This window comes from Spea bombifrons, chromosome 4 (genome assembly GCF_027358695.1).
Source record: "Spea bombifrons isolate aSpeBom1 chromosome 4, aSpeBom1.2.pri, whole genome shotgun sequence".
NCBI classification, from domain to species: Eukaryota; Metazoa; Chordata; class Amphibia; order Anura; family Pelobatidae; genus Spea; species Spea bombifrons.
Genome location: NC_071090.1, coordinates 47,036,277 through 47,059,424, shown reverse-complemented (window position 1 = coordinate 47,059,424; position 23,148 = coordinate 47,036,277). Strand labels below are relative to the sequence as shown.

The window sequence follows — 23,148 nt, the reverse complement described above, 5'->3', positions numbered from 1 at the left end:
AAAGAAAAAAGTATCACGATCAATTACGACAGCTTTAGCAGTAATGCAACAATCTAGCGCCTAACATCCTAAGCACCAAACCATGTATTTGACCATGACCACTTCCTGCCTACTCCCAACCACTTTCCTGCTACTCCCTGTCCACTTCCGCATGTGTCGCTAACCTTGCCCCTTCGTGAACCCTCTTTCCAAAGGGGGAGAGCTCCAGATAGCCCATCCTGGGAAGTTCCCAGTTATTATTATTATTTTTATTTATTGTTTTATATAAGGCCATCAAATTCCGTAGCGCTGTACAATGTGATTAACTGGCAAAGTAAAACTGTAAAGACTAAAACTATGTGTTTTCTATACGCATGTTATGATTCCTCAAAGAAAGACGGCTTTGTACAACATTTAAAAGTTGTTTGAAAGCAGAATGAAGGAAGCACATTTTATTTCATATATCCACAACTTAATGTTATACTATCCTCATGTTCAGAAAACAATGTTCTAAATTAGGTCAAATATTGTCTTCTCATCCCAAAGCAGACATTTTAGCAATTGGTCCTTCTTTTATACATCTTTATATTTTAGCTCTTATAAAAAAAACATACCTCAGATTGAGCACCCTGGGCCCATTATGGCTTTTGCTACCATGGTTACTGAGCACCCCCACGATATCATGGTCTCCCTGGCCCAGGGAAAACAAGCACCAATTTGCCTTGGTGGCTCCACATCAAGAACCATCAACACTGACTGCCCAGCCCTTATCAAACTACCCATAACATACAGCTTGGTATAGACTAACTCATTTTACTTTCATATGATTGTTGAATATCATGAGATTAGCTAACAGAGACATCTACAGAGACACCCATTACCCATTCATTTAAAGATATCTCTATAACTGTGAGTGCGATGGGTTTTATTTTATTCTGGTAATCAGATTTTTTTTTTAAGTATTTAAGTTCTTAGATTTCAATATAAAAGGAAATCTAATGCTAAAATTTAAGTTTTGCCTTTATTAAAGATCAAACACTTCGAATGCAGGATTTAACTATTATTTTCTAATTATTTTGTTATTTCCCCATTGCTCTTTTTTTTTTTACTTAGAAAGTTGACTAGTGCCAAATCAGAGAAACAAGGGTTTATTATGTTACGGCTGAAGCTGCCTTCCAAAAGCTATTCTTCACAAGCAGAAATGGACTGGGGATGACAATAAAGATTAATCAAGTATGTGCAGCCTCCAGGGGGATAAATATGGCTAGGATGTGGCAGAGTATGGTAAGTGGGAGGCACAAAGAGCACAGGATCAATGGGCATTTGAGCGGTGTACCTGATTTACACTTGGGATTTTTGTTTCTAACTGCAATAATAATGTATTATAACCCAGACTTATACGTCACACGGTATGTCCAGTTTTATGATCACGCTCAGGATTTATACGCTGCTTTGCACCAACATGATGTTACCTAAGGGGAAGCTGAGACAGGAAAAACTTCAAGACGGCTGCAGTAGTCAGGTTACATACATTTTTGTGGCAAAATATATACATCTTTCAAGGAGTACCACATCCGAACACATGTCAATGTCATAATGAAAGAGTACTTTGTCATAGTCACGAATATTCCATGCAAACATCTCCATGCATTCAGGGGAATTAACCTATTTTACATTCCACAGGTTTGATTCCATCAACCCTTGAAAAAAGCATTTTTCACGGGAATGTTACACTTTTTGTTGTGCAAAAGAAATTCCTTAATTCAGTAAGTTCTTAAAGTGGACATTCCCATGAAAAAAACTACTGTAGTTCAAAGAGAATGAAAAACTGCTCTTACAAACTACACAAATCTCTTTTTTATTGATAATTTTAATGCCAGGAAGAGAATTGTGACGGAAAAGGGGTTGGCTTTTAGTGAGATATAGGCATGTTGGTGTAAGGTTTAATTGATGAGGAAAGGGTTAATACGCAATTTTTCCGTTCTCTGTATAAAAATATAACAGGAACTTTAAGTCAAATGATGTAATGTAGAATGTTCTAGTAGGCTCAACACAACTAAACATGTCCTTGAACCTGGGATATTGAGATGTTAACAGGAAATGGAGAACAGCGTGAAGATCCAGCTTTTTAGCTAAGTACAAGATTTATGAGCATGTAGACAGAAAATTAGATAGACTTTCACGTATTACTAAAATATATAAAAGTGGGCCCCTTCCAGCAATGACGAGGCCCTGCCACGGATCAGTGTATAGTGACTGGCATTAGCTGTGAAGCTGTGTGTAGCTTGGAGGGTCTCGCAGTGCAGGAAGGGATGTAAGCATTATCTGTTTCATTCTTCTTTTAGCTGGTTATTACGCATGGATTTTAATTTGGTTAATAAACTATATGCATGATTTTCACCCATTGAGTTAAAGTGTCATCTCTGTAGCCTGGAACTTGTCCACCTGTTCATGTCCCACCACTGGTCTAAATGATGATTAAAATTATTTTTCATTATTATTATTCATTATTACTATTGTATTGTTACATTATCATTATCATTTTTTTCTGCACAGAGGGCAAAAGCATTGGCTTTAAAAGTCTAACACATTAACAACGTCCATGTTTTTTTGACAATAATTATCTCAGTCTTGGCATTTCTGCTGCACTGATGGTTATCATGCTATAGATGTCGCTTTAGCCTTGCACATCGGGCATTCTTCTCCAGTAATGTTATTACTTACAGTTATTAAAAAAACAAACAACCTTATTCCATTAAAGGGACACTATCCCGCCATCCATATACCCCGTTGTTACTGTCATATACCATTACAGAGCCACTATGGTAGTGAGTTGTCAGTTACTAGAATTAGTGGTATAACCCTGCAAACACATAACCCCAATAATGAACGGAGTACCGGTCAGGACACACTGTTGTTTCTCAACCAAGATAAGAAAGATTGATGCAACAACACAGGGCACTCTTCCCAATCACCTTAGATGTCATTTAAAAGGTTTTCCAGACGGCTCAACGTCTTTTTTTTAAAGCTACTTCAAGAAAGGATTAGAATTTGCCACAGGCACCAGAAAGAGACCCTGAAAACGGAACAGTTGCATTTTACCACTTATTCCATTTTGATGTCAGGAAAGATAAGCTTTTGTACTTCTCTTAAGGAATAAATGGAACACATGTTTGCTTTCTTCTAAATTGTGCCAAGCTAGAAAAGACTGTTCTTAATTTTTTCTTTTCTCCTACGCTAATACACAGAACGCTTTTAAGACTGAAGTCACAAGGGTTTACAGATTTACTCATGCAAAAGAAACCATAACTCTCTTTTCAGCTGCTGCAGTCTAAAACTCCCAGCACGCTGAGCTAACTGAACTACGCAGGAGTGCCACCAGGTTCTACTGTTTAATTGTCGTTAAAAAGAAATGGATAAGAATAATCTTTGTGTCCCAATATTTGTCCCTTAGACGGGAGTTATTGAATGGTATTCACTGGACATGCACTGAATTCTTGCTTTGTTCTTTGTATTTATTGGTCATTATAACCTCTTGTGGGTTAAAATGCAGTGCAGTCCCATTGATACAGCTCCGTAAGATAGCCATGTAAAATTAGATCTCACCCAACTTGGGGTACTAAGCAATATTTGGCCATATAGTGTGACTGAATGTGTGCCTTAGATGGGGTTTTTTTGTAATGTATCCACTGGGCATGGGCTGCATTCTTGCTTTGTTTTGCGTAAGAGAGATATTAATTGAAACTGATATTGCCTTGAGTGGTCTCAAACACAATTTCATAACTTTCTGAAAGCCTTAGTACAATTTAACAAGCCTGGTGATTAATTACTAACAGGCAAATAGGTTACTCACTGTATCACCACTTAACTTTTTCTTTCTATGGAAAGAAGAGATACAAGTGCTACATTTTTTAACAAACTGGATCCATCTGTTGACTCGTGTTTTTGAATCACATTCTCTCAGTTGTGCAGATAATGAGTGATGGGCTGAGCTATAATAGCATGTTTATACTACCTTTCCTGCCATTATCCTTCAATTATTTGACAGGGGAGAAAAGACTCTCACGGTTTTTTTTCTTTTCACATGAAATCATAGTATCCCAAGTAATGTCATGCTGGCAGGGAAAATTAATAATATTAATTCAACTAAAGGCAAAACACTAGTTAGAATTTATTCTAGTTTCTCACTGGGAAGACAATGGCATGACTGGTTCCTCGTGGCTCAGTAGATTTGGGCGTCTCCCGTACGTGCGTAAGATCTTTTTGGCCTACTCCATGGTTCGTTTTTGTACAATGTTCCATACATTTTAATTATCTTTTATTTATATAGCACCAACAATTTACACAGTGCCTTTTACAATAAATATATTCAAGGGGTATAACAAATTTAGAATTGACAGACTAAGACAAACAAATACATTAGATAAGGCGGTCCCTGCTTGCAAGCTTACACATTTTGTAACTGGAATGTAGTTTACCTGAATTGGTATGTTTTGTCATGGTCACTTTATTTGAATTCTACACAAATGAGTGCATCTCTAAGTTGCCAATTCACAGTCATAAATTATGTTGGAGCGCAGACAATGGAAATTGCCTTTTTTTTTGTCTAGTGTTCTTCTTGGCATATGGTTCCAGGAGACCTGAGATGCCCTACCTCCTGCACGTTTAATGAATTCCTGTCCGCAGACATATTTGTGTGTCCCAATGCAGATCCACAGAATGCAACACTGAAACGTTTCGTTCGGTGAGTATCTAGCAGTTGTAAAAGTACTCTATAAGTCTGAGGGACCATGGGCACATACTGTCATTGTTAGTCCAGGGGCTTCTTGGTTTGTCTCCTAAACTATTGCCAAATGTACTTTATACATTTTAGGTGGTAAAGACTAGTTACAGAGTGTTACTTTCTAAAACAGAAATACTATTGTTTCCCTGGTGTGTAAATATTCGTGAGTGGTTTTATTGTTCCAAACACGTAGTGAATGGGTAGATATTGTACAGATATGCAACCTTAATTCTATACTTTTGTTTAACTACTTTTCTTGCCAGATTTAAAGTCTCAACCCGCCTGTTCCCTTATTTCTTTGAAACTGACACATGACAAAGTGCTATTCATTAAATGTTGCCCACAGTGTTCCCCATTATAAAGAGTATTATGGTATTAGTTATGCGAATAAATACATAATAGTTTGTGAATCTACATAAAATTAAGGCAAGGTACTGTTGAAGGGATATTTATAGAGAGTTCGGTCTTTATTAAAAGCAATTAGCCCTGGTAGTGCTGCCATAAAAAAATGGATTTGTTCTCGTACAATCAAACCCATGCAACCGTTTTTCATTATAACTTTACTGTCTATTTTAATAAACATGACCAAGCACTGAAATTTTAATATCCTGCTGCTTAAGTATTTCCAACAAGCTTTCCAGCTTACAGTTTAAACTCTGAATTTTCTACAACTGATTCCACGCTGAAGAAACCTATAGACTTCTGGGTACGCTTTTTCTTAAAATCCTACACAGCATTTTTTAATGGTAACATCTACCGGCTTGCAGTTTCCTAAAATGTTAGATTACGTTCCTACAGCCAACAAAAGGTTTCAAAGACTTCTTTTTTGTAATAATTAGTTACAGTGTTATATTATTGAGAAACAGAATTTTTGTAGAAAAAATATTATTCTGTATTGTTATATTATTATTATTGCTATTTTAATCAATATTAAAGGGGTAATGGGCATGTCAGGACCCCGCGACCCAGTGGATTCGAGTGTTGACCCGGAGAACCAGGCCAAACCCTGAGAGTTCTCAGGTATGCACATGCCCTGTGTATTTTTCCTTGGCATACTTTACACCTGATATTATTTTTAGGAGGACAAAAAAAGAGAAGTCCCATTTCTACCAAATATTTTGCAGTATATTAAAGTGCGTTCTACCATTGAAAACATACTTACAGCTCTTCTAGGAAGTGGAGGTTGTGCAGGGCACTGGATGGCAGCTTTGTTATATTGTTCATACTAAGATCACTGCAAAAGAAATATAAATTTTTTTTTTGTAAATTGTCGGAAAAACAATTCATATGAAGTTTAACATATAACAAACACTAAAAGCTCATGAATTCGCTAATTGCCCATGAACTAGTTTTTCCTTGTAAATCCACAATTTACATTAAATATCTTACTTTTCAGCCAATATATTTAAAATCCACTATGACTAAACTATATGAAAAATAAAAATTAAAAGATGGAAATACAAACAAATGTAATGTTGTTAAACGCTGGGACTCTACACAATAAGCCGTTCTTTTGCAAGTCAGTTGGAACTCACTGAAAGGAAGTTATCAATTATATACAGTATGTGGTGTTTCCCTCACACATCTACAATGCAAATACCTATTTCCTGTTAAATAAAAAACAAGGTTTTTTTGCAATGTACTTCATTTGCAGAAAACAAAAATGATAAAATACCATTCAGTAGATGGATTTATTTCCCTGCCGTGTTACTCTATGTATTTCAAAAAGTTATAATAAATTGTGGGTGCCACAGAAGATCTTTTGGTTTCTGCATTAAAGCTTGGATTACGCAAGTTACATGTTTTCCTGTGTCTGATGTGTTTCCCAGATACTGCAGAATAAAGAACATATGGAGGGAAAAGAAGTTGGTTGCAGTGTTATAAAGCAGTTCTTGTATATTCACAACGATGAACATTAAGAGAACTGGACAATATCACTTAACATCAAGGTTTCAATAAGATACTTAATGGAAGCTACAAAATATTTTTTGCGAAGAGTAAAAAATCTTAAATAAAAAACTAAAACTTTCTACATGAATTATGGACAGTTATATTAAATATACTTTCACAATATGGCTTTATTGAAATACATGTTTTGTAACCACCACTGTTAACCACAATACATCACAAGAACTGGGTCAATAGCTTTATAGGGGCCCATCCAATAAAAGTCCAATCATCAGTGTAGGTATGGATGAGTCCACTTAGGGTTTTTAAAATAGTATTTAAATCCCTTTCACTCTATGGATTATTGAAGTTAGGGGGAGGCATGGGTAGGCTCCATGAAACTTTCTCAATGGGTAGGAGGAGAAGGGGGCACAAACCACCCCATCTTGGTAAATAGGGAGTCTTAGGACCCCCATTCTTTCTGTTATTTATTATTGTGTACTTTTTATAGCTTTTTAAAAGGTGTTATAAGTAACATTTTACCTTTCCTTGTGTTAATGTGACTCCCTGACTACATGATTCACATGAGTATATGCGAGCTATCAGTTCATACCCAAGTGACTATTAGTGAATAGATCCCAATCTCTCTTTAGTTTATTAACTGTTAAAATTAGGTAGCAGAGTGAGAATGTATACAATAAATCAAACAGGGATGTTCAAAAAAGTGGCTTCATCTTTACAATGGGAACTGTCTGGTAAGTTCAAGTCCAGCTAAGCCATTAGACACATTAGGGTCTGCCAATAATATCCAAAGTAAACTGGTTAATTACTTTGCAAAATACTGGTACAATTCCCTCTCGGGGTCTGAAATGAGAAGTCCTGAAAGGATCAATTTGTAACACAATAAGGCAAAAGTAAGCTGAGTAATAATTCAGTCATCTCAACTAATACATTAGATAGTATAAATTAATATACATGAAACTGTCACCTTCTAACATCAGTTATTTTCAAATATTTTTGTCTACTATATCAGCTTTTGCTCATATGTAGTAGACTCAAAATTAAAACAAGCAATGCTTATTTAATGCTGCACTTGTAAGAGATGACTGAAACCTGCAGTGGGTATTAGTTACTAGACAGGGCTAATTTAGTGCTCTTATATATATATATATATATATATATATATATATATATATATTAATATTCACCAGCAACAACAAAAACCTGACCATCGATAGAGCTATAAAATTATTAACATGTCTTATTGCACGTGGAGCATTGAAGTACCCAATAAAAGTCATTCATATATATTGCAAAGCGCAATAAAACATCTTTCTACTTTTCCCCAGCTTCGTATCTTTCTACTTTTCCCCAGCTTCCTGCTTTTTTTTTTAGGTTGCATTAACTAATTGAAATGAACCATAAAATAAGATTGTAATGAGATCTAGCTCTGGAACATAACTTCCTGATGGGGCTGCACGGTAGTTCCTGGCAAAGGAAACCGCTAGTCACTCCGCAGAACTCAATCAATTTCTGGGTCAGACCTCGGTCCATGAAACAAGATTTTAGTCTTTTTCCTTGTTTATTGGAAAGTTTCCCACAGAGTCTGTCTTGTAACTTAAGCAGGAACCTTATGGCTCTTACAATTCATTGTGGTGAAGCTTTTCTAAAAGGTGCCGTTTCAATTTTGCTGTTTCCTCCATTAAAACCTCGTGCATTGTCTACTCCACATCTTTCATATAAACATCATATATAACTGCACACATCATAAAAATGTCCGTTAATAGGTAACCAATGGAAAATGGTGGTTCTTTGAGCAACACCTTTGATAACAAAAGGCTTTGTGGAATAAAATGGTCAGCTTGTATTTTCAACTAGGAAAAAAGTCAGAGTGGCAAATAAAGAGAAGTTAATTTGTAACTAAACATTTGCTCTACAATAAGAAATTAAAGTTTACACACAGTGATAAGGCATCCACAACTCAAACTAAAACCCCAATATTAAGCTCACCCCCTTACATTTACTTTGTATCACAGAAATATGGTGACGCTAAGTGTATAAGTAGCCAGGTATAACAACGGCTTGTCCTTCATTACCCACTGTACCCACCAGAGCCAGCAAGTCCCTTTCTCACAATTACCCTGTAATGACTGTTCAAATTATTTATATGACAAGGATGGAGTGAAACTTTGTACCTGCTTCTAGAAGACCCTCCAAAGTTAGATATTTTAACTGAAGCTCAATAATTAATGAAAACGCTATTATACAGTTTGACAATTAATTTACCACCACATTGCCCACTTTAATTATGTGCTGATATTCTATCAAAATGTGTCAAAACATGGAGTCATCAACTAATTGTATCGTATGTTGTATATGCAGATTGAACAATGCTACCGCACATACACACATTTATCATTGAGCATGATAAAGAATGTTTCTTAAAGATTATTTTTTCCTACAAAATATAGCAGCAAATATTGATATTGATTTTTGCAAATCATTTTTAACCCATTAAGGACAATGGGTGGTCCCTAAACCCATTAAAAACAATGCATTTTGAGCCCGTACATGTACAGGTTTTGTCATTAAGGGGTTAATAAACATGTGTGTGCAAAGTAAACTCTTCTGAAACCATAGCACTAGCTGTAGTATGATCTGTCCCAGTTGAACCTTTTATTTAAACCCTGCATGACCTTAGTACGTACTATTACAGCATACAAAACACGTCCCAAATAACCAGGATGTAAAAGTGCATCCCTGTGGATCTTCCAGCTGATTTACAGAAGATCAGGCCAATGGCATCAGGTGACAGATTTCGTGGTAATATATATATTTAAAAAAAAACAAATACTAGATGTCTGTTCTCCCAAACATATGAAACTGTGTATGTGGGTATTACTGTAATCAAGGTCTTTGCTGAGCATCAATTGGGATTATTCGACAGTAATTCAATTTTAGGAATTTTGGCTTATTGCTAGTTAAATAGTATAGTATTGTTAATAAATATTATGTTATATGTATGAGTATTGTATATTTTCATAATCATAGCAAGAGGAGCACAAAAACGATGCTTGTGCTACTAGTTAAAGTGTAGAACAGATTATGTGACTGGAAGAGCAAGTACATTTTACTAGAACTTAACATAAAGTAATATAGAGTTGTGAGATGTATTGATTTATTGTATTGACACTGATTCAACACACACAGTCTTACTATGCGCTCAAGTAGAAATCTAATCGTGCACACAGTCACGTCACTTAGTAAACAATCTCAGCTTCCCATGATGTCGGAGCAGGAGGAATGGTGAACTAAGGAAATAAATGGCCATTGGGGGATTTAGGTCCAATAAACGGTATGTGTCTACATGCATGGGTCACGTGTTTGGTTACGGAACAAGCAGCAGGAGCTTCATTAACAGCACAATGTAACATTATGCACATATGCCTGGAACTTGTCAATGGCTTATACAGTGTTCCAGGCTGTGATTCCAGAAGAAGCATGTTCGATGCTCTGCTAACATAATAAATTACATGCATGCCCAATTTACATTTGCACACATCACTTCTTGTTACCTCATTTCTAAGAAGGCATTCACGTGTTTGTATACATCACTGAAATAAATGTATCTTCAAGTCTGATGGCAAACATCCATGTCATGTCAGGTTTTATGAATTTGGTACATGTATGGACACTTTCACTGATATGTTTAAGAACATTACCAGCAAACAATGACTCGTGTGCTACAGGGAAGGTGAATTGGAAATTAAACAGAGCATTTGCTTTGCCATGTCAAATCAAACCCATCTGCATGACACAGTATGAAACGGAGAGTGTGTTTTCTTTTTGGAATTAACACTTATTAAATTTAAGCACAAAATGGAACTTGAATGTATTTCAACAAAAGTATTGAGCATATGAGGAAAAACAATGAATTCCGGTTAGAAATTATCATTAATAAAATCTGCTTTTTGCAGTATTATATTCATTTTTATTTTTTTTAAATAAATCAAGCAATTGTTGTAAGGAGGATGAGATCCAATACTTAAAGCGGATGTGCTAATTACAATTTTTCTGTAGTTCTTTGAAAGATAAAGAGCCTCAGGCTGCGTGGTGGACAATAACAGAGAATGTGAACATTTGGCTGCCCCGATCCCATTAGTAAAAAATGGGTGGCTACATGAGATCGGTTTCACTCTTCCGCTAGTAGTGAAATCTTATATGAACACTAAACATAACTCATTCAAAAGAGTGGGCATTAATTCTCAGCAAAAGCCAGTATTACTGTCCCTGTCTAAACGTGTGATGCTCACATCTTCTTTCGGAAAAGAAACACAAACAATGAAAAGCTGGGTTGAGACACCATGTTGGTTCAAGGTTATAGCCACCATACTCTTCCGCCAGGAACCAAATGTAGGGATGGTAACCGTCAAACCGCTGAACGGCTACAGCTGCCTAACAATGTAAATTCATGAAATGAAAAAAATATTTAGTATTCCTTTCCAAACATTCTTTCAAATTAGCTTTTAACTGTCTGTTCTAGCGTACAAAAGAACAAATGGGTAATTAAAATTAAACAGAATTATGAGATGAAAGGTTTGTTTTCCCAAGCTCACATCTGATTAAGTAGGTAATCTCAGGAGTGTACGTTATTTGTGTAATTACTGTGCATTCACTTAAATATACTCTTAACCCCTTATGAGCCACACACTTGTCAAAGATGTTTAGGAATCAGATAATCTTCTATCTTCAAAGACTTGTGCATGCTTTAGGCAACATGACAGCTATTACTAGCTTAAAAAATCAATGGAGTCAGATTTTGGCAGCTGTCAGAGACACGATGCACAGATATTTCAAGCACCCACGTTAGGGTGATGTGTATTTGTTTTGTTTGTTTATGGTTATTCTATTTTATTATTGTGTTTACTCGCCACCATCATAGTTTCTGGTTCCCCTTGAAGGCATAGTATAAGAAAAATCTATAAAATATTCCATTGTCTATTGTCTCATAGTGCCACACAAGACAAATCATTGATATATTGATATTAATTAAAAAATATTAGATATATTACATTATTGAGCAGGATGACTGGATAAGCACGATGTAGCTTTAGAGCACACTACAAGAACATTTAGTTATGTAAGTATTAATGTCTGTATCTGCACATGTCTCTGTTTTCACATATATTAGAAGCTCTTTCCTCTCTTTCAAAAACAGTGGCAGGTAACAACATGCCGTATAGTAGATAAGTTAGAAAATTCTTCATATCCACAAATCACCTCCACAAGCCTCATCACAGATGCTGGTACACTTGTATGGACACTTTGCCCAGGAGCAGATATTCTCTCTTTGTGGGTACCAACTTAATGACATTGTTCTTCTTAAAGTAAATGAGCGAGCATATACACTCTATACATATTATAGCTTTATTAGTTTTTGTGTGTCAGTGGGGGTATTCTGCCAATCCTATAGCACAGACTAACTCTGGATATATTATTGGCGAACATAAATAATGATGTAGAAGAACGCAAACAAAGTCTCTTGAGCTTTTCTACACCCCAACTTTGTTCCATTGATATTTGTTTACTTGAAAATCCATGCACTTATTGCCCAACAACCAAGTGAGCTGTATGGATTAAATCAATTCAATAAGAAGAGGTAACATTCCTTTGAACCCAAGAAAGACATTGTGAGAGTCTTGGAACGAGCCTGTTCTTCTTCTAAATTCCATTCGCTTGGCCTATATAAAATATTTAGCAGTCTTTGATAGCAGCACCATATCCAAAGAAATCTTGTAAAACTGTCTGCCTTTATAGAGGATTGCTCAGGTTACCTTTTGTAAAAGCCATTATAAAAGAAAGAGAAAAAAAAACTTCCTTTGAACATGAAAGACTATTTGCATCAAAGAGCTGGTAGTCTGAGCAGACCTATGATCTATTTGCAAAGCAAACACCACCTAACTGGTTAATCTTCAGGAAACATTTTTTTTCTTTCAGTTGAGCCAAGATTCCAGTAGAGGGAGCAGGCAAACAATTAGGCACAAGAAAGAAAGGATCACAGAGTAAATAAACGGGAACCCAGGAGAAAGAAAACACAGCGCCACGACGAACAAATGTTACATTCTAACAAATACTGCATTTTAGTATTATGTCTGGAAATAAATACATGGTCTAGTCATCAGGTCATCCTATTAAGAATAACCACGATTTTTAAATGAAATTTGACTAAAAAGGTCCATGATATTATTTACATATCAGCTATTTTCCTTACCCTTTGCCTAATTTTGTATTCTTCTGACAAATAACTATAATCAAAAATCTATGTCTATTTTTTTATCATCAAAAAAGCATGTCTCCTGTCATTTTATTTAAAGATGACTACAGCTTCGACAGCTTAAGTGCAATAAGTGCTAGTTAAACATTCATTTTTGTACGCATTACTAGGTTGGCTATTACCTGCTGCTTTATTTTGTTTGTTTTACTAATATAAATGCAAATTGGAACATTAAAAAAGAACGGTAAAGGGAAAAAGCTGATGGTAATTTTTAAGAGAGGACAATTACCTGGATATATATTATGTTAGTTAGCCTTTCTTAAAAGTCATTGCACCTAGAATGGGGTACGGAATGAATGCCTATCACAGTGACCCCAAAGAGGCAGTTGGTGTATATAAGTGAGTAGTTTTGCATATAAGCCAGTTGCATAATGCGTGACGTGACAAACTTCAATATGACACACTATACTAGCAAATTATAATGATAAAAATATTAAAAATGGAAAATATAAACTGTACAGAGGTATTTTCAGTCATGCTTTTTTTAGTTCCTCCAGTTAAACGCTTTAATATTTTACTCTCATTTTTGGTGGGGTTTTTTCTATATGTTTTTTTTTTAATAGTTTAAAAATAATATTTTGGAACAACCTATTCCAAGATGAATATACTGTGCCTTAATACATTATTTTTTTTATTCTGAAGAATCTGAAAGATGCACATTACAACAAATCATACGATTATAAAGTGATTATATTCAGAAATATTGCTTTATTTATGAAGAAAGATGAGTAGCAGAAACGAAAAAAAAGTCCAAAGGATTCCTTCAGATATGCAGGTTTTACTTATTATAATCAAGTACCCTTTTCCAATAAAGAATTAGACTGTAGAACTAAAAAATGTACTTTGTGTCATTTCCATGATCTACTGACCCTGAGTTCCATAGTGTATATTATTGGAGACACTGCCAACCCTGGTGAGCTACTCATGGTAGAATGGGTTGAGTAGACACTGCACAAAGCACAATTACTAGGTGATTTAATGACATTACATTTTAATCTCTTATACTACAGTGACAACAAAGAGCTAATTCTACTATGTAACCCAACCACTATGAAATTAGCATTACAATATAAAGCTAATGTGTATGTGATTGTATGTAGAAATGCATTATATAGGTTTTCAGCTGCTTTTGTAAAGTGTATTATTTCATGAAGAGGGCATTTATAAGCTCGTGGACAATGTGTTATAACTCCCTCACAGAGTTATTGCTTCCTAGTGTAAATTAAGTTGGCAAGTCCACTAAGAAGAACCTTGTGCGATTCCACTGCAAGGTTCACCAGTTTAAGACCTAGGGCATTAGTGCATACTGTAAACAGCTCAGGGTAATAGATCAAAACGTTCAGTTCTGGCAGATCAAGCACACACACACACACACTTTTACTTAATTTCCTAATATCATCTATCTTTTGTCTGAAAAGAACATCGGCCAAATCTTTAATATTTATAAACCCTTGAGGCGATTTAATCTTGCACACATGAAAGCTCAGAGAAAGTTGACACAAAGCATTGTATTTTCTCATCCACAAAACACAGGCTTCCTATCGTGTACCTTTATCAAACCCATTCCTGTACCTGATCAGTCATCACTTGCTTTGTAGTTACTGAAGTTATGAAAGGGAATCCCTTCACAGCAAGGCATGCCTCCTCATTTAAAGATATAGCTATGCCTGCTAGTGTGTCAAACAAGTGCCGCTAAGGGCCACATGTCTATGAACAGAATCCCCTGCCTTAGTCAACTGCGGATGCACTTTTTTGCTTAGGGCTAATTTCTTTTTTGTTGAAACTTAATTTTGTCTATTTAAAACTTTGTAGGTTACAATATAACATCCTTATTGTCATTTCTATTTGGTAATTTTCCTTCTCCACAGCTACGCGTTTCACAAACCAAAATGGTGAAACACAATTATTACAGAGAGCCTTCAAAGCATTCTTTATAATAGAAGGAACGAATCCTTTCCAATTGTGTTTTAAAGGCATTGAGTGCTTAAAATGGCATTTATCAACCATCAGTGGATCTTTAAAACTGTTTGCGGCAACTAGCTTAACTCCGAGTTCAGTTTTTCCCACTAATCTGTGCATAAGGCCAGGGAAAACTTCTCTTTTTTTCCGAAGCTACAATAAAGAATGGATTAAATGGTCTGTTCAGAGCAAGTGTTTTAGCATTCACCCGGTGTGCATAGCTATTTTACCAGTGGGATTCATTTGTTGCTATTTAAACTTTTAAGGCAAAAGCTGCAAAACAGGACATTTTGAAACAAAGCCTTGGATGCCTCATTTTTTGGCAAGTTCGTAAAACATAGCCCCTTAATTTGTCATGTCTTGCTGTTTTCATTTTTATCCAAGGCAATCAGACATGCATTTTACACTGATGATTTCATTCACTTTGAAGGACAATGTGCATTTTCACTTGTCTAAATAAAATTCTGCTCACAGTACAAGGTCTTCTAATGTACTTTATATTTCTGCATGTGGAAATCTAAGAGTTAAAGATCTTATCGCCTGAGGAAAATACAGTAACCCTCAACAATGTTTTTCTTTTGATCTACTTAAATCTGACATGTCTGGTTTATTCTTACACAGGAAGCACAAGCGTGCCCTTCACTTCATCAAAAAGGGTTTTTTTTTATTCTCTAAGCTTCTAAAATGAAAAGCATGCGTGAAAGTGATGTTTGTAGACAGATATAAAAGTTAATATCGATGTCACAATGGTTGCCATGTCATTCGCAGGGAATCCAACCATTTGCTGGTTCCTCTAGACTACAGGATCATGCCTTAATTTATCTATCACTAGCTGACAAATAAAGATCCAGCAACACTTGGCACAGCGGGGATTTAGCAGGTGATGGACACTTCAATGTCTGCTAGCGGTGAAGGTCAATGCCCACTTTTGGTATTGCATGGCAGCGCAATGTATTTTTGAACCACGCATTATAGGATCATCTACGCTAAACGGGTTTATAAGCAGCTAGAGGAGAGCCAAAATGAATTAAGTATTTAGCTAAATATTAAGTGTAGGCACTTCATTGCAGAGAAAATAGGTCTGAACAAACATTTGTTATATGGAACTAAAGGTAAACTATGTTTTGAAAATACAAATGTTTTGGGAGAAATGAAACCACTCTATTTATTTCATGCAGCCTAAACTTTAACTCATCTCGTCTTATCATGTGCAAAATAAGTAATGTTGAAAAAGTAATTTTAAAGACATTTTAATCATTCTACATACTCAAGACATACATTATGCACCAAGTGGTTTCCTATTCATACGCCATGTTGTAGCATTTCTGATATTTCATTCCATGTTTGCACAATGTGATTTATTGTCATGCTAATCTTCATATCATTCCTGATCTTAGAAATAAAGTATTTCTAAGTATTTCTAATTTGCTCTCCCCCCCCATTGACTCAGAGGGCATTGGTCTTCATCGCTTTGAAGAAACAAAGATGGACGCCATCTTTGGTGCATCACTCCACCTGTCTTGAACTAGTCTCTTGTCATTACTTCCATGAACAAGTTAAGGGACTAGTCCCAGTAACCTTCATATTCTTTGTTGAGTCTGTTAAGCTTATCTCTGCCCCATTCCCTCGATATTACTATATCACTTCTTCTTCTTATCTCTTGGCAATGGTCATCAAATCAGTCTCCTTCCCTTCCAGTTTAACTAAGAAATTAGTAAACCAGCACCTGCTCTTAATTAGCAGAGTTCAAAGGGCCACCATCATCTATGCTCATGGTAGATAATGCAGAAAACATGTACCTTTTCTATTTCCAATTTTTATAAAGAGCCTATAGACAAATTGTTTAATGGCATTCAAGCATTCTAATGCTTATGCAACTCTGTTGGTAACTATTCGATCTATCCTGATGAAGGTCACAGAATTTAGCTTTTGTTTCCCTCCATATGATAGTTCAATATTTTATTGGAGTTAACCTTTAGATGTTCTTCTTAAAATTTTAAGCGAGTTTTACAATCCAAAGCTTCAATATAGTATTATTTAGATAAAAAAAAATTCTGATAATATAGAAGAATAATAAATGTTTAAGTTAGTTGCAAACTAAATGGCAAAAGCATGGAAAGGATTGTTACAATGTGGCCATTTGGCACTCTGGAAAACCATTTATATTTTAGCTGGAGCTTTACGAGTAATATTTTAACTGGAGCTTTACGAGTAATATCCATTCCTTTGTTGAAAACATAAAGCTATCTCCAGTATTCTTACATGTGGTTTTTGACCATCCTGAACAAATTTAACTAGAATGTTGCTGGCGGTACTACTGCATGGTATAAACGAAGAATTACAAGCTTTTGGGATGTGTAGGGGCAGATATGTCTTAAAGGAAAGTCTCAGTTTACCACAAAAAATAATTACTCATATGGCATCTGTAGGTGAAAATCCTTGTAATGAGCATGTAATCACACAATGTCTTGACTTCTTACGACATTTATTTAAAATGAAGTTAATATTTTGCTTGAGGATTTTCTTCACACATCTGTGTTTATTTTTTTTAAAATTACTATTATGTTAATAAAACAGTCCAGCTACATTTTATGACACTGTGATTGTTCTAAATGGGGTAACCATGGCATTTCAGGAATTTATGTTTATCGATTTGAGAATATAACTGTAATATATAATAAAATATAAAATGTATTTTTATTCACCACTGCTCTCTCTAAATATAAATTGGTGTGTTTAGGCCAACGCTTCCAAGACACTATCATATCATTCTGGAAACCCTGTGTTTATGTGTATGCAGCACTTTTCATGTAAGGATGCAGAGGCAAACAGTTCAGCTTATATCAAGGCAACCTGTAAGACTATGCTGTGTTTACAAGGAATTTAGATCATTCAAATACTTCCCTACACTTAAAACTATCCATCAAAATATTAATACAGTCAGCTATTTACAGTGTTATAGAGCCATTTCTGTAATATATGTGATGATCTACTTCCTCAAGTGCACATTGAACACTTCTTCCAGTGCCCCATGCAGCCCCGCCAACGATGGTGCTTTCTGCAAACGCGCAGGGGTCTCCATAAACCCCCTGGAACTCTTACCTTACTCAAGCCAGTTTTGGAGCTGGCCAGCAGTGACCATAGCATGTGGGTGCACTGGGAAACAAGGCCTGTGTTGGCGAACACTTCTCCTGCAAGCCAAGGAGATGGGGGCAGCAGAAAAAGATGACAAATACATATATTTTCAAGATGGAAAACATTAATTCAAAGGGGATACTCAACTTCATATGTACAAGTGCATATGATGGTTGACATGAATAATTTTTGAATAATGCAGTTGAATTTGCTAGGTAGGCCATAAGAATATATCTTAACATGTAAAAAAGAATTAGAAGAGACAATGAAATTACTTTAAATGCAATACCCTTACAAAAAAATTACTGCAGTTTTTCTGAAGTAATACTGCAGTTTTTTGGACATGAAAAAACTGCAATACTGCACTTTTACTGCAATATTACTGCACGTTTACTGCAGTTTTACTGCATTTGTACTTCACTGTACTGCATTTAAACTGCACATTTACTGCACTTTTTTTTACTGCAATTATACTGCATTGTACTTCAATGTACTGCAGCTTTATTGCATTTGTACTTCCGTACAAAAATAACTGCAGTAAAACTGCAGTACAGTGAAGTACAAATGCAGTAAAAGTGCAGTAAATGTGCAGTAATATTGCAGTAAAAGTGCAGTATTGCAGTTTTTTCATGTCCAAAAAACTGCAGTATTACTTCAGAAAAACTGCAGTAATTTTTTCGTAAGGGTAAAATCCAAACAAGGGTACCCAATAAAACAGATCTATTTTTAGAGGAGTCTGGTAAAGCAGCAGTCAGTCAACTTGTGAGGCTGCCTGAAACTTGGGGCTATTTTGCCTCCGACACAATTCTGTTTTGAAGCAACAATGGCCTCAGATGAGCCGAAAAACATGTACTTTGCTCTCCCACCACCGCTATTCCTCCTTTTCCTTTTCTGCACTCTTTTCAGGCAAGATGAAAGCATTGGAGTGCTAATTACTTTGATCCAGAATATAAGAAAATGAGTTTATCTTACTGATCAAAGCAAATTACGCAGATCATGGCTGATTAGAATGCAACAGTAAAATCCTCATACTTTTTTTTTCTGTTCCTCCGCCTTTTCTCTCACAATCAGGGCTTGTGTCAAATATGTAGGTATTTCCCACGGCCAAGCCGGACTCTGCTTCCAACAAGCTCTGCTTGTGAGACAATGCTGCTTACACAGACACTAAAGTCCTTTAGTTCAGTCATTGTATGAGGAAAGAACTGGTAACCCTTTAGCCAGCATTCGATGACACATCTAGATTTACATATTTCCCTAATTGCATTTTTTTTCAATGTGAGTAAGATTTATCTCAGCAAAGTTAAATGCTTTCTTTATCGTCTTCCCTCCAAAACCCATCACAACTGGATACATTACTTTTCTGCAACCTCCTGGAGAATCTGCTCCAATATCTTAAGCTTACAATATTCGAAATACAATAAATACAAAACAAAATGTTTTGGAGACACGATGCTGGAAATAATAATCATTTCCATGTTCCACTTTAAGTGAAAGCTTTAGATTCAGAATAATGATTTGCTTCGTTGCATTAGACACATGGGACCATTATAATTTTATACGTTAAAAAAAAGCTTCCTGCACCATCAGAATTTCATGCCATAAAAAAAATCCCACAAAAACAGTTTGCCCCACGCCCAATGCATGTGTGCCAGAAAAGATGAGATCCAGGTTAACCCGACCTTTATTTATAATCATTTACTATAAATTAATAGTAAAGCTTACATTTAGCTCCATTGAACATGCCCCTGCCAGCTGCCTATTTGAGAATAAAATTGTTGCCTTTTTCACGTCCCAGGGCACAATACAAAACATCTATTCAGCTTTGCTTTTTATTTCAGCTGCCGACTTTTAACAAACCAACTGAGCGGAATAACAATGCAGCTGGAACGTTTTATGGTATTTCTGTTAGTCTTCTTCCTACACTGAAGGTGTTAATTAGGAATCAAAGAATACAACCCTGCCAAGAGTCCTTTCACAACTACCCACTTGCTTCTGCTGGTTTCTGATTGAAATAAATAATTCTGAGAAGGGGTTAAAAGTTCTGTGTATTTCAGGAGTAATGAATGCTTAAAGGGCCTTGTTCTTTTCATTTGGATAACGAATATTAAAATTATTTTGGGGGGAAAAAGTATACAATCGTGTAGTATTTACTTATTGTATGACTATTATTTTATAAATTAAGTACATACATGCATGCGTGTATACAGCTGCCTCCCAAAAGTTATATAAGTATTCCTATTAAAAATAAAGTTTCCAGTGAAGCTTTGCTTTTTTAAACACATACCTAGTCTAGTCACAGAAGCTACAATAATATTAAAAATTTTATATTACTTCAAAGAAAATAAAGGCACAGTTACTGAACATACTGGGCAATAAGAGCCACAATACGCCAAAAAGCCACTTGTATTCCGACGGCCTGGTTCATGTGATGGAAATAATACTCTTAATAGGATACATTTATTTATGCATACATAAATAATATCCGGTCCGCTGTGTAGTTCAACTTAAAAGCAGAAAATAAAGTTACGATGTTAGCAAAGCTGAGAATTAGTCAAGCCTGCTAGCTTTTCTCAGCAAGAGGTTACGTTGCTCCTCGTACAAGGGCTGCCAAAATCCATTACTCTAGCCACAGTCAGACGCTTAGAAGCTCTGCTTGTTGATTTAATGTTAACAAACTGAGCGGACATCTGAGGCTACCTGCAGAGTATGCGAAACGAAAAAACAAATGAAATCACTCTGAATAACTGTCAAAAATATAAATAATAACAGCCACGGAGAAAAAGTGGCGCGGATGATGGAGCGAAAAAAGAAAATCCTTCTTTTTTTTAAAAAAAAATGGTCGCATTGAATAAGAGGTTTAGACATTTGATGGGTGCTTTAATGTGAAATTCATTGTGCAATGCAAATTGTCCAATACGATTGATACATAAGGTTCATTTTCTGTATGCAGCACGCTAATGTAATGTTATGTAATAAGTGAGGTTGAAGTATCCGCTATTTTTTGGAAAAATAAAATTGCATGGATTCATTTAGTTAATGGAAAAGTCTTACATTTGAAGTAAAGAGAAACATTTTTCTTTTAAAGGCTACATTATTCCCATGTCTTGTACTTCACATCTTGTGTCTTCTTTCTCGGTCTGCTTCTCCCCATTATCTCCTGCATTATCCAGGACTCCATGAGTGGTTCTCAAAAAGGGTTGAGCCAACGCACACATCCACTCTGCTGATTGGAGAAATGGGGGAGAGGCTCTCCCCATGGTGTATATTATGGCATCACCGTTTTGCGTAAGTACTACACCAGGCCAGAATTACACATCCTCGGAGACAGCGTTTTTGCACCCATTTTCTCTGCAAATTTGTTTGCATCATTCTGGCCTCTATGAGCAATTTCACAAAAGGGCAGTCGTGGTGCATACCTTGGGGCAGCCTCTCCCCATTTCCACAATTGGGGGCCCCTGGTGTGCAACAAGGCTCCCCCTTTTGCGGAAGCGCTCCAGGAGGCCAGGTTAACGTAGTGGTTAGCAGGGAGAAATGGAACAAGAAAGGAGAAATGAGACAGAAGAACAAGAAGAGGCAAGTGGAGAATAAGTGGAGCGGTGGAAAAGGGGACACAGAAGCGCTTGGAGGAAAAGACACAGAGAGTGTGAGAGAGCGTGAAGAAACAACAAAATGGAAACAAAAATTTGGAGCCCTCTGCTGTGTTTTTGTTTGCTTTGTGGGATCCTTCATTTTTGGACGTTTGTACAAATTAATGAACTTGGCAAATTTTGTTAAAAGTCTTTAAGAATTTGCTGAGCCTACAAGTGACAGCTAGGCTTCTAGCCCTATGCGACACAGCTAATATCAGAAAAGCTAAGCATAGATACATTGACTTGGCCATTTATGCAAGGCGGAGAAAGAAAAATAACCTTCTGTATATGCATGAGTTATTATTAAAAGCTGGCGTTTTAAGGTATGACCGATACTTTCATTGATGTATGTTTTTGGGAAATAAAAGACTGGTTAAGATTTGTTTTCTTATGGTTGATTAACATTGCATTAACATTGGATATTTTTTTACTGGCTAGCAGTGTTTTAGGCAGGTATGCTATTAGTGAAATGTGTTTAAGGATGGAAAGAAAATCCAGGTGCTCACCAGACATCTATAGTCCTTTGATAAAATCTATCCTAAATGGCCCTCGGTAATGTACTCAGGAAACCTTACACTGAGGGTAACTAATTGATTCAAAGGAAGGCCTAATTCTATATGCAATCATTGTATGGGATATTCTATTCTTTTAAATTGCTATTGCCATTTAAATACGATGTAATGGTGTATACCTATATAGATCAGGTTGTCTGCAAGTTTAGTCATCTCTTCAATCCAGTTTCAGAAAATAATAATGATTTTTCAGTAAACGGTAGGATGTTGTTTTCAAAGTCTCATGTCCCAAAAACAACCCCCAAAAAAACAACTAAAAAAGATATATTATAGGTCAATACACACATAAAAACACAATTTCCTATAAATCCGTAACATCACTATCTATCAATTAGTTATACTAAGGACTAAACCATCAACTGCTTCTTTCAAGACTATGATGTCATATAAGGAATATTCATTCAAAGTTAGAGAGGAATAGTCCACCAGACAGACCCAAAGGGTTGTATGAAAACTATATTTCCAGTTCCCATTGTTCCCGTAAAGAATTATAGGAGTGCATCAAGTAAATGCCAATAAGTTAATAGTCAATACAGACACCCATAGGGCAGAGTTCAATTTGCACACCTATATGCTAAACTGATTATCAAGGTCGTTTCCCCAGTACCAACCTATAGGGCATTCTCAAGTCTCAGCAACTGTTGTGGTTTACTTGTAGCAAATAACATGAGTGGGACATAGGTAGAAGTGGATGAGGAGTGAGTGGAGCTACACATCAACCTCACCATCAAGAACTCAAGTGCTGGATTACCATGTAAGTGTTCATGACACAGGAGCTCACAGGGCAAATGCAAAAAGTTTCAAAGTATTGTTAGAACAAGAGGTCATAGTCTAAAACTAGAGGGTCAGAGGTTTAGATGTAATGTAAGA

At 35.9% G+C, this 23,148-nt stretch overlaps 1 protein-coding gene across 1 annotated transcript in view; it reads right to left on the bottom strand.

Annotated features, from left to right (window-relative positions):
• LGR5 (leucine rich repeat containing G protein-coupled receptor 5) overlaps nucleotides 1-23,148 on the bottom strand; it is a 73,433-nt gene that overhangs the window by 38,555 nt on the left and 11,730 nt on the right. Inside the window, exon 2 of the mRNA XM_053465441.1 lies at nucleotides 5,925-5,996. Within this exon, the coding sequence (XP_053321416.1) occupies nucleotides 5,925-5,996 (72 nt within the window). The remainder of the gene's footprint in view (nucleotides 1-5,924; nucleotides 5,997-23,148) is intronic.